Source organism: Phalacrocorax aristotelis, chromosome Z, assembly GCF_949628215.1.
Source record: "Phalacrocorax aristotelis chromosome Z, bGulAri2.1, whole genome shotgun sequence".
Taxonomy (NCBI): Eukaryota; Metazoa; Chordata; class Aves; order Suliformes; family Phalacrocoracidae; genus Phalacrocorax; species Phalacrocorax aristotelis.
In genome coordinates this window covers 10,736,896-10,756,650 of record NC_134311.1, presented here as the reverse complement: position 1 = coordinate 10,756,650, position 19,755 = coordinate 10,736,896, and the positions used below count along the sequence as shown (strand labels likewise).

The following is a 19,755-nucleotide window of genomic DNA, read 5'->3' as shown; positions in this document are numbered from 1 at the left end:
CTTTAGTTTGATTTACCCCAAAAAGATAAAAAAGGCTAATCAAACAGCTTCATGGGAACACACCTTTTAAGAGCAGGGAGCTCTTCAGTCAAGACTTTCCAAGATCTTTTTGATCTAAGAAATCTGTTTAATTTAAAATACCTGCTGCTTTTGCTGTTGATGCTGTCTCCTTACCGCACCACTACAGTCAGAAAAAAAGGATTTTCTATTTTTCTGTGAAGATTGAACATACCCTCATCTATCAAAAGATGCAGGTTTTTAATCCAGAAAGACTGTAGTAAATTCTGTGGCTAGTAACATGCAGTATATCCAGGTACTTGGTAATAGAGGACCTCTCCTGTCTTAAAAACAAGTCTCCCCACTGTAGTGAGTACTAAGTTTGTAACTTTACACTTATTACCATTTGGGGGTATAAAAAATGAAAATACATCTATCATAATTATGCAGCTCTGAAGCTTCAAAACAAATGCTAGTAGATGAGCGCAGTCTCTAAATCAGGGACTGAGGAGAGTGCTGAACAGGCATTTAAAACAGCCTGGGGAGGCTTGACACCAGCCCTTGACTCTGTGTGCTGAAACAAAAGAAGTGTGGTTGAGGGCTGTAAGAAATGAAGTTCCATTTTATTTCTCACCCCTTGGTCATGCATTCCTTACTCCAGCTCTAAATCTTGGGAGAGCTGCAATTTGTTTCTTCCATCTCACAACTGTCTGTATTTCAAAGTGATCCAGCCTTTCATTGACCAGTGCAACGTGGTACAAATACTAGCAGTGAGCCTTTCAGATGGTTTCCCTGAAAAATACGGACTTCTGCTTTTCCTTCTTCTACCCAGGAAAACAGTCAAGCTCTCCAGTTAGAGGATCTTGAAACATAGTAACATTTTTCCTTAAAAAAAAATCTGAAGTGACTTTGAATCTCTGTACTAATTCTAAGAATCTTAGAAAAGCATTTTTACTTTCTCATTTTAGCATCTTTTTTTTTTCTGTTGTTCTTGTATGGAAGTACCCACTGACATGGTAGTAAGAGTGCTTGATAAGATAGACATTGAAGCGGTATGTATCCACAGTGGTATCAAAGACAACAATCTAAAAAATTTGAGCAAATACACGTTTTTGTTTCTTTGGGTCTCCAGTTACAGTAGTCATAAAAAATTATAAAAGTTACACAAATCTAAATTGTAAAGTTAGGTGTAACAGCAGTTGTCTGGAAGTTTTCATAGAAAAGTACAGTACTTCATTTCTAAATGCTCCTGTAAGGGAAAGGTCAAGATTTAAAGTTATTTGACTTCAAATAGTAGAAGACCACAATCAATCTCAGACAATGCAACTCCTTCCATAGGAATGGAAAGCTGCATATGTATCCTCATTGAGGGTTAACACTGAATTCCAGATGGGAAATGCGAAAATAGTATTGTCTACAATAATTTCTTTTTTCTTCTATAAGATATAATTAACTTTAACTTGTAAAAGCAAAGTTGGTTTTGGTTTTGGTGTTTTTTTGGTTGGTTTTAGGTGTATGTGTGTGTTTGTTTTTTCAGGAAGCTATCACAGGCAGTTCTTAAACACTTGTTCCCTAGAAATGCCAGTCAGTTAAGCTTCCCTGGATACCCCAAATTATCCCCTAATGAGCGTATGGCTTTACAACCTCTCTATTTCCCCCTTTCCAAAAAAAAAAAAACCAGCACACAGCAAACCCCCACATCTTGACATGTGAGTCATAATTGACAACAAAGCATGCATGAGTTAATAGGCATATCTTCAGATTCATGAAGGTACCTCCCCAGAAGAGCAGATGAAGGAAGCGAATGTTTCCACACTTTCCAGGGATGGGCTTTTGCTCATGGTGCTGTCCTTACCTAGCCAAAATGTGTTGTGATCCCATGAAGAATTTGATGGAATCTGGTAGGATATGTAAGGTGGTGTCCAGTCATATCTCCTGAAGTCTGTGTGTGCTCTTGGCTTTTCAGAGACTGAAATCCAAGTGCAGATTTGAGCAAAGAGATGTCCAGCATACATATAGGTATGTACGTACAACTTGACATCAGGCTTCAGTTCAGCAGCTTCCTTGAGTTGGGCATCCAAAATTTGGTTATATTAATTCTCCGCAGTAGCCATATATTAAAAGCAGCGTATTAAGTAAAAATCAGAATTAAATGTGCTTGAACATCTTTTGCTGCGGTCAAACACCACTATGGTGTCAACGTAGTTGCAAAGTGTTTAACAAAATGGAGATTACATAGATTGATTAATGAGGTTGTTGAAGATTTAACGTTAGCTATGTGCCAAATCGATCTTATCCTCCCTATGCATATCCTCCCATATGCAACTAGTTAAGGAACTGAGCTCTTACACTGGTGATCAAAAGTAGACATACATTTAGGAGTCTGAAACCCATTCTCTCTTCCCCCTGTTTCTGCAAAATAGGAGCACATGAGAGTGAAGTGCGTGGGCCTCATCTCCTTAGCTCAATGTCTGACCTACATGCCTAATATTAGGCAGTTTTAAGTATCCTGTTGTTGCACTCCTGGGATCAGGAATAATAATACCGTTCCATTAAGATAGCTACATCCAGAATTAGTTTTTCTGCCCCTGCCTGCCCCTGCCCCACCCCCCAAAAAAAACCAACAAACCCACCCAAAAAGAAAGGGATTTTGATTTATATATTCCATTTAAATAAAGGGAAGGCATGAGACTGAAGTTGCTGTCCAGCCCTCAAAACTTCTCAGGCAAAATGTTGAGATTCTGTCCTCAGTAGTAGTAACATCACATTGACAGTTTTGTCTTCAGAATATTCTCTTTTCTTCCCCAGTCCCACATAGTCACAGAAGTATTTTAACTCTTTTCCTCTAACATTCCAATTCAACACATTCCATTTATGATGAACATATTTTAGGAATCAGATATGCTTAGAAATCTGAGGTGGGAAAAAAAAAACCAATGTCAGAACTCATCCAGTCTTCTAATATATAGGGAATGGTTCTGAGACCCAGGGTATTCAAGGTCTCTTGAGTAGCAGTTAAACTGATGATGATGATGATGACTTGAAACACTGCTTGGCTCTGCCTGTGTAAGGGAAAGAAGGGTGGGAGAGGAGTGGAAGAAACTTATGTGTGTGTCCATATAGTAAATATTTTCAGATTAATCTTGTCTGCTTATGAACTCAAAACAGGTAGAATAGATACATACTTTATATAGCGTTGTGAACCAACATACCCTAAAAATTCATGCTGTAGTTATTGGATATGCTGTAAAGAAAGATGGGGGTTTTATCTCTGTAGGAAACAGAGATGAGTCTACTTGCAAAATAAGATCAAAGCTGGGGATTTTCTAGCTCAGAAGGTCTGCCCATCATTATTTTTGAGTTTAAAGAGGCCCAAGTCATTCTATTCTCATCTTTTGTCTAAATTAAGATCTTTGTAGCATACAAGACTCCAGGAAGGTCTGTCTTCCTTGTGTATGTCTGCATCTTGATCTTTTTTCTGCATAGTGAAGTAATGCAAAAGTAACATCTATGCAGTATCCAAACGCAGGGGTTTTGGGTCATAAAACAATTGGCATATTCTGTGGGAAGACCACAGAACTTTTTTATATTGCAAAGAGAGAATACAGAGCAATATCCTCTTGTTTTTTAGAAGGCTTGTCTTCTGAAGAAGCAGAGATACTAAGTGCCACTTCACTTGAGTACTCTACATGTTTAACATAGAGCACTGAATGTCCCCAATTATCAATTTGAAAATTATTAAAATAAAATTTAAAACCTAACAAAAAGGGGAAAATTACTGGATTCAGTTGTGGTTTAACCCTAGCTAGCAACCAAGCACCACACAGGTGCTTGCTTACCCTCCTTCCCACCTCTGGTGGGATGTGGGAAACAACTGGAAGGGCAAAAGTAAGAAAACTCTGATGGGCTGAGATAAGAACAGTTTAAAAATAGAAATAAAATTAAATAAAAATAATAGCAAATTGTAGCGAAAAGGAAAAGAACAAAAAAGAGAGACAGGAACAAAACCCAGGAAAAACAAGTGATGTAACTGTGCACTACCTGCTGACTGATGCCCAGCCCTGGCCAACTCCCCCCAGATAATATCCTAGCATGGTGTCATATGATACGGAATACCCCTTTGGTCAGTTTGGATCAGCTGTCCTGGCTGTGCCCCCTCCCCTCCCGGCTTCTTGTGCTCCTGGCAGAGCATGGGAGGCTGAAAAAGTCCTTGAATATTGTAAGCACTACTCAGCAACAACTAAAACATCAGTGTGTTGTCAACATTATTCCCATACTAAATCCAAAACACAGCACTATTCCAGCTACTAGGAGGAAAATCAACTATCCCAGCTGAAACCAGGACATATTCTTACAAAGAACCAAAAAATAGAAGATGTTACCTCTTTATGACCTCTGTTTTTTCATAAGGCTGTCGAAAATTGCAACGCATGTTCTCAATTCTGTTTGGACCACTTCCCAGGAACAGTGGCTGTATTGCTTGTCTTTTAGGAAGTTGGTGATTCTTTGGAAGTACTTCTTCATGCTGAATGTAGTGCTTTTTAGGCTCCATGCTTGAAAGCTGTTTCTTGCTTTTGGTAGCTCTTCTGACAAGCATATCTCTAATTCTTCAATTTGCCAATAAATTATACTTTGGAGTTTCTCAATCTTCCTTGTATTGCAAGCACCAGCAGGAAGATTTTTGCTAAATAGTTGGAAGATCTGTTGGAGGAACTCATAGATGATTATCCTGACATTCTTCTGTGTGACCTTGATAATCTCCATGGGGAATCTGAAATCAGTTATTTCACTGAGGCATTGCTGAGAAAAATAGCCGGCCATATTGCACAGAAAGTTCATGTTGTGATAGTTTACTCTGATTCCTTGGAAAAGGCAAACTGGGTGCGAGATTTTGATGTACAATGCTAGTGTCATGCAAACTTGCAGCAAACTTCTCTGAAGCAAGGTGGTCATGCTAATGAAGTAGTCAGCACTATTTTCCTTTTTGCAGATACGTAAGCTTGCAGTTTATGGTTGTCTTGCCTGTCTTCACATGCTTCTCTTCCATGTCTCTGAATTTATTTCCTCTGTATGACATGCTGCGTATTACTCATTTGTTAGGAGTTGCATTTTTATCAGCTGTGATACTGCCAAGCTTTATTGTTGATTTCAGTTTCAAATAGTTGCAAAGGTTTGCTCATTTCTGCTTTGACTGTATTTAATGGAAAAAAGAGTGAGTCAATGTGATCAGTCAGAGGACATGGACAGACGAGCAGGTTACAATCTGGAAAAGGCATTTCATCTTCTCATATTCTTACTGGAACAGGCAGTCTTGCTTTATGCTGAGAAATTTTACTTTTATGCTTAAGTTGGCAAAGACTGAAAAATAATCATATCACCAGCTAACAGATATGCAGATATGCACTCTAAGCAAAATGTAATTTTATTGATTTAAAAATAAATGTCTTTTTTGGTAGAAAAAATTATTTTGTTTGGGGAGTGGGCTAAATTTTATTAGCAAAATAACCCAGTTATTGACACAAACGTTGACTCACTAGGAGCATATGTTACTATGTTGGCAGAAGAGAAGTATATACAACTCTTAAGACAGATGCCTTTTTCTCCAAAATCTTGGATAATTGGCTGCTAAGATAAGCTTTCCTCTACTTAATCACTTGATGAATCAGCCTAGGTTTTTAGAGCCCTAAAGGAAGGCATGCTTTTTTGTAAAGAAGAGGAATTCCTCACATTTCAGAGTAAGAAAACTTCTATTCTGGAGCCTGCTTCTGTGAAGACAAGCCCTCAAAGAGACTGAATTTACCTGTGTTGGTAGCAAAATGTCCTAACTTCAGGACCACCCCAGCCAGTGTAATGCTGGAATGTCTCCCAGTGACTGGCCACTGTAATTCAATACCAAGTCTTTGGGCCAGCTTGTAGTAGGACTGCAGGTAGCCACCAGCATGTTAATTTTAAGTGCCCAAAACAGGCTCAGCCTTCTGTGATGACAGTTCTGAGACAGTAATGCAATTTCAGAAATTAATTGAGAAATTGCATTTCTGAAATTAGTGCAAGCACTATGGCTTGAAATGAAAGTGCTTGGTTGGTTCATGAATATGCACTAGCAAAGTGCCATGTTTCCAGGGTCTGGTGGGTGCTTCTAGTGCAGTACTAGCCCTTTCAACTCGTCACTCTAATGACAGTGAGAACTCACTGGTGATTGAAAAGGAAGACTGGGCTGAGTATTAAGATAAGCAAAAGTTACAAGGCATTAGCAGGCAGATTTGCTTCTCTTCTTGTAGGAATCTGTAAGGATTGCTAAATTTATACGTGAACCAAAGTGATTTGGTCAATGAAGTGTAGAGAGTTTAGAAAGCCAGGGGACATGCCCTGCATAATTACAGGGATATTTGGAAAAGAATAGGGAAAAAAGTTGAAGCTTAGGAATGTTTGATGTAAGCACCAAAGTAATTCCTGGATGCTCTTAAGATTAGAAAGTATTTTGTTAAAAATCCTGTTGATGCTTGGGACAACCTACTATAATGTGACAGACTGAAAGACTGGTATGGATAAGCAGTTTCTTTAGCAAGGCACAGGATGACTTCAGCAGATGTAGAGCAGGACCCTACTGATACATAAATGCTCCTGTGGTTGTTATTCTTGGTTTGCTACTGCTGATGCTAATGCTGTAGTAATATTGTGGTGTTGCTATAAATTATCTATGCCCAGAGGTCTTCAGTTTGTGAATGAAACTGTGGGGAGGATGGTTTTGTGTTTGAAAGACTGGACAGAGAATCAAGAAGGCTGTGGTAGATTTGATGCATAGATTTGTCTTTTGGTGAGGCATTAAATTACTTTCTCTTTCAGTTCTTAATTTTTTTTAAAAGACAGGATTATTACATTATCCTTGCTTTTTATTTGCTGTATCTGTCTGTATTCCTTAAACACATCTAAGGTATGTATGACTTCTAGTGTGTAGGGATCTAAACTGAATTGGAGGTGTTGCATTTATTATATATTTTTTAATTTTTTTTAAGTCCTGTGCACATATTGAAATGATTTGAGCTAAACTGTAATTAGCATGTAGTATTAACATGTAGTGTTAGGAAGATCAGAATATCTAACTGAAATTTAGTGTAACTCAAGCTTGTACTAAAGGGATAAGGATGAGTTTTTCTGAAATTAGATCTATTACAAAAGATCCCAGGACACAGGGCACATTTACTAGTCACTATACACAGTCTAAAGCAGCAGCAAATATGTTCCTCTGATATTTTTTTTTTTAACGTTGACACAAAGTTAATGTTAAAAAAGGCAGTAGAGATTTTCTTTTTTTACTGAGGATGTTATAGCATCAGAAAATTCTGGCTTTAATAGACTTGACTGAGCAGAACAGAAATAAGTAGCAGGCTGAATCAGATCTTGATACATGGCTGAAATTGTACGGTGAGAGATCAGTTTGAGAGATTAGTTATGTATACTGAGCTGAAATGGGTTCATTCAAGACATCACATGAAAATAAATCATGTCAGATCCATGTCTAGGTTACAGCTAGAGTAATCGCATTAAGAACGTCTATACTGTAACGCCAGAGAGGTCAGAGTCTGATCAAAAGCTTTACCACTGGGGACATGGTTTTAATGTCTGGCTGTGGTTTTGACAGTTCAGTTCAGAATTAATGCTAATTCATCTCACCTTCAATTTGGCTCACTCTTTGCAGTAAAAATCTCAGAACAAAATTTAAATTTGGTGTACAGATGTATAGCTCTGTTGCATTAAATGGAACAACATGGATTTAAATCAGGTGACGACCAGTCCTTTCATCTGCTAAAACAAAACGCAGAACAGCTTAGTGTTGCATTGCAAAGCTGCATCTGAATCACTGTTAAAATGCTTTTACTCTGTTTACACACTGGAGAGCAGAATTGCATCCCCAGCCATCCCTTGTTATCCTTCTATTGTGATTTCATGAGTGATTCATGAGCTATTTGGATGTTGTGATTAAATACTAAAGTTTCAAGGGGATATAAAGCAATAGTTAAGAGTCTTTTAGCTGTTATAGGAGAAACTGAAGAAATTTTATTTTCTCAAAAAAAAAAAAAGGCAACAAGGGAAAACCCATTCACAGTCACTTCTAGATGAGCTGATTGTAGGTGGTGAAGGAGAGAATACATTCATTGTGGAAGAACCTTTTGGCCATGTTTAGGGATCAGATACCTGTTGACTTTGTGGTGCTTATCTAGGGACAAGTAAGGATGGGTGCTTCCCAGGGAAGCTCATTGTCTCTACAAAATGCTGTGTGTAACTCCCCTACTTTGAGGACATCTGTTTTACCCACATGAAGTTTACCATCTTCTGAAAGAAAACTCTCCTTCCCTGAGAACACAGAGAGGAAGGAGAGATACACACATTCTACCTTGTAGCACAAACCATCTGCCTGTGTTGATCTGGTCATGTGTATATATATGTGTTGTACATGTGTTTGCGTGTGGAATGCACGCTTAACCTTACTACTGGTTGCACCTCAGAGCATGGGGCTGTGGCAGCTTCACCTCTGTTGGGCCGCTGGATTCTGCCCATCCTAACAAATAATGGTCGTTTTCTCTCAACCAGGGACAAGCAATTCCAGTAGGAACCCACGGTCTCATCTAAGCGCTTATAAAGTACCCATCTCACCTTGTTGATGTTATTGAGGGCTGTATAAGTAAAGGAACACTTGCACAGATAAGAAGAAAATATTGATCTTTATTGGAATATCTGCCATGGGGAAAATGTAGACGTCATAGTCTACTGGAAAAACAGAGATGGAATACCCTACAAAGGCTGCTTGGCTTTCCATGGGAATTTCCATCTGGCTGCAGTGTCAGACTCTGTGTTACATTTTTGTGACTCTAGCATTCCCATCTGCTTGCAATCAATTGTAATAAAGGGTTAGACTAACATTATTGTTCATCCGTCTGTGAAAGGGTCATCTTGGCAGCCAATAAAATAGTAGTAATGAAAGCATCTCCACAGTGATAGGAGATACAGGATTCCTAATGCTTTCTCACTTGTACTACTCAGTGCTGGTCTTGTTAAAGTTGTGCGGTAAAATAAGAAACCAAAATGCCACACTAGATTCCAGGAGAGAGACTCACTTGGTTTTCCTGCTGAGCAGTGTTTCTTTCTTTCCGGGAAGAGCATAAACATCACTGTATTTCTTCTCTCAGATGTGAAAAACCCCTAGGCCCGAATCACAGAATCCAATAAGCATGATAGGCAAAGCTCCACCCAGCCAATTTATTTACCCCCAACTGCAGAGGAAATGTTTCATGTTGTGTGTATTTTTAGAGATCTTTGTCAGTCATATTACTTGTGGGACCAAGCCTCTAATAGGGCACAGATGAGGTCAAGCTTAGGATGAAGTTTTAGCACACACAACCAAACTGATCTAATAGTTAGCTCCCGCTCAGAGAGTTGGTCCTGTTTCTCTCTTATTTGGCCTTAGGACTGTTTCAGCTTGGGAAACTAGTCACACTGAAAATCCAATCCCCTTTCGTTTCTCTGAGAGAGGCAGCAGGGGGAAGGACAACCTTTTTCCTGCTTTTCTATCTTGAACTGGCTAATGAGTAGAGCTGGTGCTGGCACATAGGGACAACCAGAAGAACATGGCTATTAGCATGGGAGCATGACCTGCTTTTTATCAGCAGGCAGTCTTCAGATCACTTGAGATGATATGTTTAGGCTTGGACGAGCTGATCTTGCTGATTTCCTATGGTAAAGCTTCTGAGGGAAAAAGGCTATTTTCTTTAGAGTGGTGCTTACACTTTGAATCATGTCTCTTTGCCTTCAGACCTTTCTAAAAGGAGACATGACACTAACAGCTTGGAAGCCTGGTATTCTGAGTTTAGGAGTCTGTGCTGTGTAGAAGGCAATCTAAAGTAGTCAAGTGATCTTGTCTCATCGTGACATCCGTAAGTCCCATTCTGCGGTGGAGAGAAGCATTAGCTATATTGCAAAGCATCTCAGCTCCTGATTTCTAGTACTTGGTCCTGAGACTGGCTGCAGAATGTAGAACAGAGCAAAACCATTTAAAACCAAATTAATAAAAAGCTAAGAACCTTACCAATTTAACCTGAGATTTCTGTCTATTGTATGTGTGCTACAGACCTCTCTCTTACAGACTTGATGCCAGATACAAATTGGTCTTTGTGTGTTAGCCTGCATGAGTGTTAGAGGCTACAAATGTGCATTAATATTATCCACTGTACAGTATGTGCATACAGTTATTCTGTGGGCTATCCTGTATCATCCTCATAATAACAAATAACAGAGTATTTCTGGTCACTTACGTTGGGTGGAGGGCAACTATTGCTCCGATGTAATGAAAACTTCTTTGTGTTGCTGACAGATCCTTTTTATTTCAGCATGGTAGTTTGCTTGTAAGAAATGTCTTGAGCAATGTGGCACGACTGTAGGAAGACTGCTAACTGAGCAGTGATGCAGAATGGCCCAGACATGGTGAGATGAAGACTTATATGTGCCAGGTGTATTTATAATTTTTAAAATTTTATTTCATGAGCTAATGAAGCCTGGTTTCTGACCTCCTTTCCCTCGATTCTCCAACTCCTCCTCCTGATGTTCTGTCAGAGGTTTCAGAAGGTAAGACAGAGGACGCACTGTAACTAATTTTCAACTCCCCATGTCCTGAGTGATTAGGATTTTCCTTAGTGAGGTCAGTAGTTGTTTTCATTCCTGTCCAGCTGCTAATTTTTATGAGTTCTGGAGTATGGTATTTATTTTGAGGTTTGAACTACTCTCTCAAATGGCATTGAAGCTGGTTGATGGTTCAGAAAGTTATTTGGGAAGCAGGACAGGAGGACTGTGTAGCATCTTGTTCCTAGGAAATCAGTTGATAAGTGTAATAGAGATATAATTGCATATTTTCCCTTAAGTTCTTTAAAGTCAATAACACACATAGATATTATGTCTTTGGAATTAATCATTATCATGTGTCGTTGCAGTGGACTTTCTGTGAACACATGTGAAATAAGGTGAAGATGGAGAGTATTGACATGGACTTGGTTTCTCAACAGGTGTAATAAACAAGGCAGCTTCTGCTTGTTTATTCCCCCCAGGTAAATGTTAGTGTTTCAGATTAGGTTTGTTTCCCCTGGGCAGATGGTCATATTGTGAAAATGGTCATTACCAGCAGTTCTAACAGCCTGCGTTGCTAATGATCTTGGCCAAATGTAAATGGTCACAGAGATACTTCGCTGTCTGGTTGATGGATTAGCAAGTAACAAAGTTGTTGTTGAAGGCCATCATAAGCCTTGACAGGAATGCGTGATCACGTAGGTTCCTGCAGCAGGGCAGATTGCAAGTTGGGAGCAGTTCATGTTGCTCCATGAAAATACGATTGTTTCTGTTCCCAGTGTGCCATGTGCATCGGAGTCTTTGGGGTGCCATCCACTCTCACACTTCACAGTACCTCAGAAATAGTTCAGACTTCCTGCTTGAAGACCCCCAATGAATCCAGTCACATTTAATTCATTTGCCATGTAGACTGTGAGTAGTGGATGAATATTCTAAATGAAAAAATAGTGAAGAACCATTGGTACTATATGTTTTACTACTTAGGATTTTGCAGAAGTCTGTCTGTCAGAGAGCTAGGAGGGTTTCTTAAGCCTTTTCTCAGTTTTTGCTCAAGATGATGTTTGGACTATATAGGAGGAGATAGCTTCTGGAATTAGTGAATTGGTGCCACGTGCATTTTAATGCAGAACAGTTACTAAGTGCTCTAGGCTTCTGGGGCCAATACTAATTTTGAGGTTGCTCAGCGTGCGCAGTAGGCAACTGTGCAGGCTAGCACATGACAGATCAGTGTTTTGCACAGCATCTGAACGCAGGAACTTTTGATGTGGCGAAACTGTTAACCAGTTCATCATAAAGCTTATTTCAAAGCCTATTGGAATGACAGCTTTAAAACCCTTGACAGAATAGAGCATAGGTTGCCAGGTTTCTGTCTGGACACTTGCATGTTAGGCAAAGAGACGTACTGTGGCAAATTGCCACAACAGGCTGCAGTGCTATAAACTAACTCATCCCAGTTCCACAGTGATTGACGCTGACCAAACAGCTACGCCCTCGCTCCAGAGGCCTAGTAGTCACCTTCTCTGAACTGTAATTTGGATAAACTATATGGATGCGTATCAGCACTGTGGTTGGAGTGAATGTTGAATGTTGCAAGCAGAAAGCAGCTGTGGGCCCCAAATCCACACCTATTTCTAACACTGATGTTAACAAGTTTCTGGAGAGACCGATGATTTTCTGGAAAAACTAAAACTTGTCTCAGTGAATGAGTTCCCTTTTAGTCCAGTACTTCTGTTGACTGAAAAATAACCTGACTTGGAGACTATGTGAGCTGCAAATTTTACTAAAGCTTCTTTCCTAAATGCCACTATTGCTTTTGTAGGGATTTATAGCAGAATCTTAGCACTAATGAGGAGAGAGAGGAATTCAAACCAATAACATTATTTTATTTTGTCAGATGTAAAACACGCACCTACCATGTAACAACATAGTGAAGGGGCTGAAAGTTTTTCATTACGACTACATCCTTGGGCTTCTGTTTATGCAGCATATTTGTATGCTGTACAACTGTGATGGTTTAACCCCAGTTGACAACTAAGTACCATCGAGCTGCTCGGTCACTCCCACCACCCCGGTGGGATGGGGGGCAGAATGGGAAAAAGGTAAAACTTGTGGTTTGAGATAAAGACAGTTTAATAGGTAAAGCAAAAGCTGCTCATGCAAGCAAAGCAAACCAAGGAATTCATTCACTACTTCCCATGGGCAGGCAGGTGCTCAGCCATCCCCAGGAGAGCAGGGCTCCATCACACGTAATGGTTACTTGGGAAGACAAACACCATTACTCCGAATGTCCCCCCTTCCTCCTTCCCCCAGCTTTATATACTGAGCATGACGTCATGTGGTGTGGGATATCCCATTGGCCAGTTTGGATCAGCTGACTTGGCTGTGCCCCCTCCCATCCCGGCTTCTTGTGCCCCTGGCAGAGCATGAAAAGCCCTAACTAGTGTAAGCACTGCTTAACAACATTTAGCCACTACTTAACAACAACTAAAACCTCAATGTGCCTTCAGCACTATTCTGATACCAAATCCAAAACACACTATACCAGCTACTAGGAAGAAAATTAACACTATCCCAGCCAAAACCAGCACATTCCCCCAGATTTCTATGCTGAGCATGACATCATATGGTGTGGGATATCCCTGTGGTCAGTTGGGGTCAGCTGTCCCAGCCGTGTCCCCTCCCAGCTCCTTGTGCACCCCCAGCCCACTTGCTGGTGGGGTGGGGTGAGGAGCAGAAAAGGCCCTGGCTCTGTGTAAGCACTGCTCGGCACAAACTAAAACATCCCTGTGTTATCAACACTGTTTTCAGCACAAATCCGAAGCATAGCCCCATACTGGCTGCTGTGAAGAAAATTAACTATATCCCAGCCAAAACCAGCACAGCAACACCTGTATTTTGAAAGCGTGAAGCAACTGAAATTTCTCTTGCAGGTCCCAAACCCCAAGGTGTTACAAGGCAAACCCCTGAGATGCACCACTGTTTTGGCAGGTGTGTCAGTTTTGATTACCTGTGGTGTTACATCAAGTTAAAACTGGAAATGTTCTGTAAGAAAAACTCTTGCAGCAGTGCCATCATTGTTTATAACATGATAGTCTAAGGATGAGGGAAGAGAGTGACTTTCATTCAGTAGATACAGCTGAGAAAGTTACAGACAGGCTTTCTGGTAGAGAAGAGCAGGAGGAGTGCACACTACACTCCTTGCTTGTTATGTCCTTGCTTAAAATGTAGAAATGATTCTGGTCGTCGTGCATTTTTTAACTAAAACGGGCATTTCTGGGTCTGAAAGCCTCTATTTGAAATAAAATTCTTGTCTGCTACCATGCAGTAAGTATCACACCTGTCATTCTGTTCACATATTGGACATTTGAAGAAGTTAAATTGCATGTAATTATTTTATGAAATGGAAGTTTTAACCTGTTTAATACCTGTCTGAGTTCAGGACAGGTTTCAGTTTAACCTGTGTAGTACTGTTCAAGACTACTGAAGTGGTTTTATAAGAAGAATGGAGTATGTTCTTTCTTTAGACTGAATTGACCCTGGCGTAAACAGCAGGGTTCTGGTTTGTACTGCAGACAGGTCATTTGGTAGGGTAGCATTCGTGTGGGTCTGGAATTCCCCCACAGTCCAAAGTTGTCTTTGGTAACTCTTAGGAGCAAAACTGAATAGGACGAATTTGTAAAAGACAGTTCCCGCTTAGGCAGTGGTATTCTGTTAGTAATGATAGGCAAGACGACAGCTCAGTAAATATGTTGTCTGAGAGAGATGAAAGGAGAGAGCAGTATTGGTGGCTACCTCTCTTCTCCTTTATTTATTTCTTCCTCTGCTGTGACTGATAGAAAGATGCCTTTATTTTTTACCAGTATTTAGGTCCCAGGCAACTAGGACAGCTGTGTGCTAGATTGACCAGTTTGGGAATGCTGTTAAAAAAATCCTCACCATGTCAAAAGGGCCCTCCACACTCCATGTCAAAGGAAAACAAGTACTTGCATGATTCTGGTTACTAACAACACATTTGCTGTCTACAAACTCATGTGTCTTGGCAAGGTGATGAAGAGAAGTAACTTCTGGGTAACCTGCGTCAAATTTCTATGGTACTAAAAGGATAAGGTTTTCCTTGCGTTGTTTCCTTTTTTTAAAAAAAAATTAAAGAGTATTTTGATAAGTGTAGGAAAAGCGCTGTTCTGGCCTTATGGCTTTTTCTACCCACCTCATCTCCTTGTTTTGGGCCACCTTTACTTTGTAGAGATGTTATTTCACCTGCAAAGAGAGTCCATTTGTTAACTTGGTGAGTGGTTTGTTTCTTTTGTTTTGGTTTGGTTTTGGGTTTGTTTTTTTTTTTGTAGTTTATGCAGCAGCTTAATTTAAACTCCACCGGAAGGGTGTCGACAACTGCTGTTACCTACCAAGCAACTAATAATTATAATAACTATATGGTGCACCCAGCATGGGGTAAGAAGGAAGGGAAACTCCCAGCACTGAGCACTTAGCACTGACATTCTTTTTTCTGGACACAATCTGGGCTGAAGGATTCAGACTTTGCATCTCTGTAAAGAGTTGGGATGGGATACTGACATAGACCTTTGGATCTTGAGCAGAGATCAATGGTAAGCTGTTTTGAAGGAGTTTAATTTCTTGTAAGGAATGTCCTTATAAGCAGTAGATACACTTATAAGTAATATCGTTATAAATATAATGCTTGATATTTCTAATGGAGTCTTGAACAATGTAATTTTCTGAATTAAAATATTTTTCCATAATTTTGTTGTGGTTGTCAGCACCAGAAGTGTGAGTAGCAGATGGAGGTTTTTCCTTCAATGGGATAGTGATAATTCAGCTTGGAGGAGACTGCATTTTGTTCCCCTGATCAAAAGTACTTGGTGCCAGAAAACCGTTCACTGTGGCAGAGTCCAAACCTACAGACTAGTTGGAGGTGTACGGAAATCACTTGAGTAAGTTCAAACATACAGAGGCCTTTACTCAGGGTACGAAAGGCGAATGAGTAACTGATCTCTCTTAATCACAGATCGATGGCCAGATGTGCTATGTTGGAAAGAGGTACTGGCATGGGAGAGAAGATGCTGGGCCTTGGAACCTCCAAGAGGTTTTACATTTGCTCTCATTAACTAAGTTTGCCCCTTGATACTGTTTTTCTTCCTCAGAACTTAGCATTTGCAGACAGTGACCATAGGCGACGTCTTATAAATCTCTTCAGTATAAAATATTGCTATTCCTTTGGAAAGTGGTACAGTTTCCAGAGCTAAGAGCCAAGACAGTGACAAGGAGGTGACTGTCAAGCAGTTAGATGAAGGACTAGAGTACATGCAGGAGACAAAGGTGAACTCATAAAGTAAATAAAATTAATCCTCTACTCTTCTGTCTGTCCCAGAAAATCTAATGAGTCATGTCCATACTTTTTCAAATAATGTGAGCTGTCACCTTCCACTTCCACTATTCTCTGCTCTGCTTGCAGGTTGAATGTGCTAGTTTAATAATTATGACCATGCCTATTCTAGTTTAATGCCTTTGAGACTTTAAAAGCCCTGTAATTTCCTAGCAGGTCAGAGGAAAAACTTCCTGAGGGATACAAAGATGACAAGTTTGTGCTACACATTCTTCTGTCATCTTGAAGTCCAGATTTATTTCATTTCCAGTGTGAATCTGTTTGTTCCAGAAGACTCCATTATCTGGTGAAAACCGGGACATGCAGAATGTTGTTTTATTGAGCAGGTTCAAGCCAAGTTAAACAGAGGTGCCAAAGTGCACTTAAAGAATGTGTTTGGAGTCTAGCTTTACAAAGAGGTGGCAACTCTGAATGAGGCAACTGGTTTTCTCCCTTAGCATGTTATTGGCCTGCTATGACTTGCTCTCATGTTTCTTGCTGTCATCTGCTGTTCTCAAAGCACTTGAGAAGACAAATATTTTACACAAGAAACAGTGGGATTGGTTTTGATAAGAATTTTGTGGTTATATCTTACAGCAGAGAGAGGGGCCTTTTGAAAACCAGGTCTTTCACTAGTTAATAAAATAACTTTTATAATCTGACTCCTTTTTGGTTTATTGTACTGGTAGAAGACACCAAACACAACTTGATTACATTAATGGCCTTTAAAGAATTACAAAGAGGGAAAATTCCTCTTGGGTTGTGCAGCTAATTCTACTTGCAGGTGTAGGCTTCTTACTACCTAGCTTTTTCTAGTGCTTTGTGCTAGCAATTTACTGGTTTCTGCAGTGTCACCAAATGTTGCTGGTTGCAGGGACAGTGTGCTTCTATGGGGTATGTAGGGGATGAGAGAGTCCTAAAATGTAATGTAAAGCATGTGGAATACTGATGGCATTCCTCTGTAACCCCTGAATTAAATTTGATTTGACACGACTTTTAAGAGACCTTGTCTTGCAACAACAATGCTTAGGCATCTTGTCCCTGGTGATGGAGGAAAAGAATAGAATGAGCTGCTAAAAAATATGGCTGATCTCTGTAATGCACAGCACAAGGGATGCATGATTTAACTCCCTTAGTGTCCTGAGAGCAGAGGAATTAGCAAAAATAAATTTTTACTTGCAAAATCGTTCAGAATATCACATTTCTTCTTGACTGCATAGGCAGCTTTTCTCTCTCCTTTATGAGGAATTTGGAGGAAGCAGAACTTTGCTTCTGCTTTTTGCTTTAGACAGTCTTGAGTCCTGCTGTGTGCTGCTTAAAGTACAACCACGCAGATGCAAGTGCCAGGTCATTCCTTTAGGCAGAATTACAAGTAACATAATTAATGGTCCATCCCTTACCAGTAAAACTGTAGCATGAGCTGGGAGAAGCCTGGGTAACCCAGCCCCCCCACTCAAACAGATAGTTTTGTTGCAGAGCCAGCCCCCAATATTCTCAAGGCTGACTGCCGTCCATCAAGACAAGCTGCCGAATCCACACGTGATGAGGGATGTCTGCTACGATGACCTTATTAATGGATATCCTCTTTTCCAGGTACTGCTTCTGCATCATAATGTAAACTAACATGGTAACAAAACAACTTACCATATAAATAAAGGCCTGGAGAGAGAGCTGTGCCAGTCATCACCAACAGAAACCATCAGCTTCTATTTTCCAAAGTCTGTCATAACGTTGTTCTCATCTAGGAGCTAGTTAGAATTAAAAGATGGTCATACCTTGAGGTATCCTAAGAGAAAGTAAGGTAGGTATAAGGGGTTAATTTATGCTATAGTAGAAGGCTGCACATGATAATAGGGAGTGCATATGATTTATTAGATAAAGGATTTAGCCTTGAGAGTCTGAATTCAATTGGTTACAGCCTTTTAATGTAATGCCTAGTGCCTCATGGCAACGTGTTCAATACAGTGAAAATAAAATAAGGTGACTGGAAGGAGACTGTATTTGTAAGGGCATGGGTGGAGGTCATGTAGCACCATTTGAATTTAGCAGTCATTTGCCTTGGACAGGTGTCATGGATTAGCCCCAGTCACCAACAAAGCCCCCCACAGCTGCTCACTTAACCTCCCCACCACAGTGGGATGGGGGAGAGAATCGGAAAAGCAGAAGTAAGAAAACTTGTGGGTTGAGATAAGAGCAGTTTAATAATTGAAATAAAACAAAATAATGATAATAGTAGTAATAATTGTAGTGATAAAGAAAACAACGGGGGAGGGGAACAAAAGCCAGGGAAAAACGAGTGATGTGACCACTCACCACCTGCCAATCGATGCCCAGCCAGTCCCTGAGCTGTGATTGCTGCCCCCTGGCCATGTCCCCACAGTTTATATACTGGTCATGACATCACTTGGCATGGAACATCCCTTTGGCCAGTTTGGATCAGCTGTCCTGGCTGTGCCCACTCCCCTCCCAGCTTCTTGTGCACCCGACAGAGCATTGGAGGCTGAAAAGTCCTTTACTAGTGTAAGCACTGCTCAGCAAGAACTTTTTAGTCACACATCAGTGCGTTATCAACACTAAATCCAAAACACAGCACTATACCAGGTACTAGGAAGAAAATGAACTCTATCCTGGCTGAAACCAGGACAATAGGTAAGATCAACAATAGCATCTGGGGACCTAGCAAGAAAGATATGTTAGTATCTGGTGTTCTTCAGCAGGACCAAATTGGTTAATGATTTCTAAGGGTGTTAATTAAAAATTGTTACTGAATTCTTACCAGTGTGTTCACACTTGATGGAATTTCAGGTGTTACGCACCTTTGCAAGTAAAGTTACTTTACTGAAGGCCAGGAGGGCTTTATCTCTGCCATGGTAGTGGCTAATCTGGTTACATTTCTGAGCTCTTTGTTATATTTTATATCTGTGGGTATTGAGTCAATGGAATTGCCTTGTGTTTAAGAGAAGTAAATCTGGAAAGAGTTACTTTGAAGTTTCAGTGCGGTATGTGTGAGGACACCAGTGGCTGCATTAAAACCGTAATACCCCCAATGGGATCAGATAGAAAGTGTCAGGCATTGGGGTTTTTTTTTGATTGCCCTTTAGATTTTAAGTCATGTGTGTATAAGAACATTAGAGCTCATAATCTGTTGCAGTGATATAATCTGCCATGGGAAGCACTTCTACACTGCTGTATTAAAATTCAGTAGAGAAGTATTACTCTTTTTTGTGAAGACCCAATATGACATTTACATAATAATTATTCATTTCTATAAATGTATTGCATAAGAAAATCACACAATGTTTTCCTTGGATGTATTAACAAAACCTTGTTTTACATATAAGCATTACTGTGCCCCTGTTAGGACAGTAGAAGAAAAATGGGCAAAGCATGCCTATAATCTAATGATGTGCTAGTGATGAGGGCATGAAGGGGGATGTTAAGGATGGGATCTGCAGCTTCCAGCTTACACCGCAAGAGCTGCATATCTGGGCTCGCTACCTACTGTCAGCACTTACACTGTTGTCAGTGGAGACAGATGAGCATTTTTGAGTTTGATGCATCTGGTGTGTTTTACATGTCTGGGATGAGGTGAGTCATGTCGTAAAAATGCATTTCTCAGCCTTGAGAAAAGGAGGCTCAGAGGGGATCTCATCACCAGGTACCAGAACTTAAGGGGTAGCTACAAAGATGATGGAAACTCCCTTTTTACACGGAGTCCCACGGAGAGGACAAGGGGGAATGGACGCAAGTTGCTCTTGGGGAGATTC

The 19,755-nt window shown here is 40.2% G+C and overlaps 2 protein-coding genes across 3 annotated transcripts in view; one reads left to right on the top strand and one right to left on the bottom strand.

The window, feature by feature from the left end:
• Window positions 1–19,755, top strand: part of MOB3B (MOB kinase activator 3B) — a 104,314-nt gene that overhangs the window by 3,212 nt on the left and 81,347 nt on the right. The gene's annotated exons all lie outside the window — the stretch shown is intronic.
• On the bottom strand, window positions 962–4,818 carry LOC142050492 (interferon omega-1-like). The gene is made up of 2 exons (XM_075079154.1): window positions 4,430–4,818; window positions 962–1,016 (listed from the first exon to the last, which is right to left on the bottom strand). The coding sequence occupies exons 1-2, from the start codon at window positions 4,816–4,818 to the stop codon at window positions 962–964; spliced, it is 444 nt and encodes a 147-aa protein (XP_074935255.1).

Coding starts and splice junctions, on each gene's coding strand:
- LOC142050492 (XM_075079154.1), bottom strand. CDS start 4,818: ATGGCCGGCTATTTTTCTCAGCAATGCCTCAGTGAAATAACTGATTTC. Junction 1,017..4,429: donor GTCCAAACAGAATTGAGAAC/ATGCGTTGCAAT, acceptor AAGCACTCTTAC/TACCATGTCAGTGGGTACTT.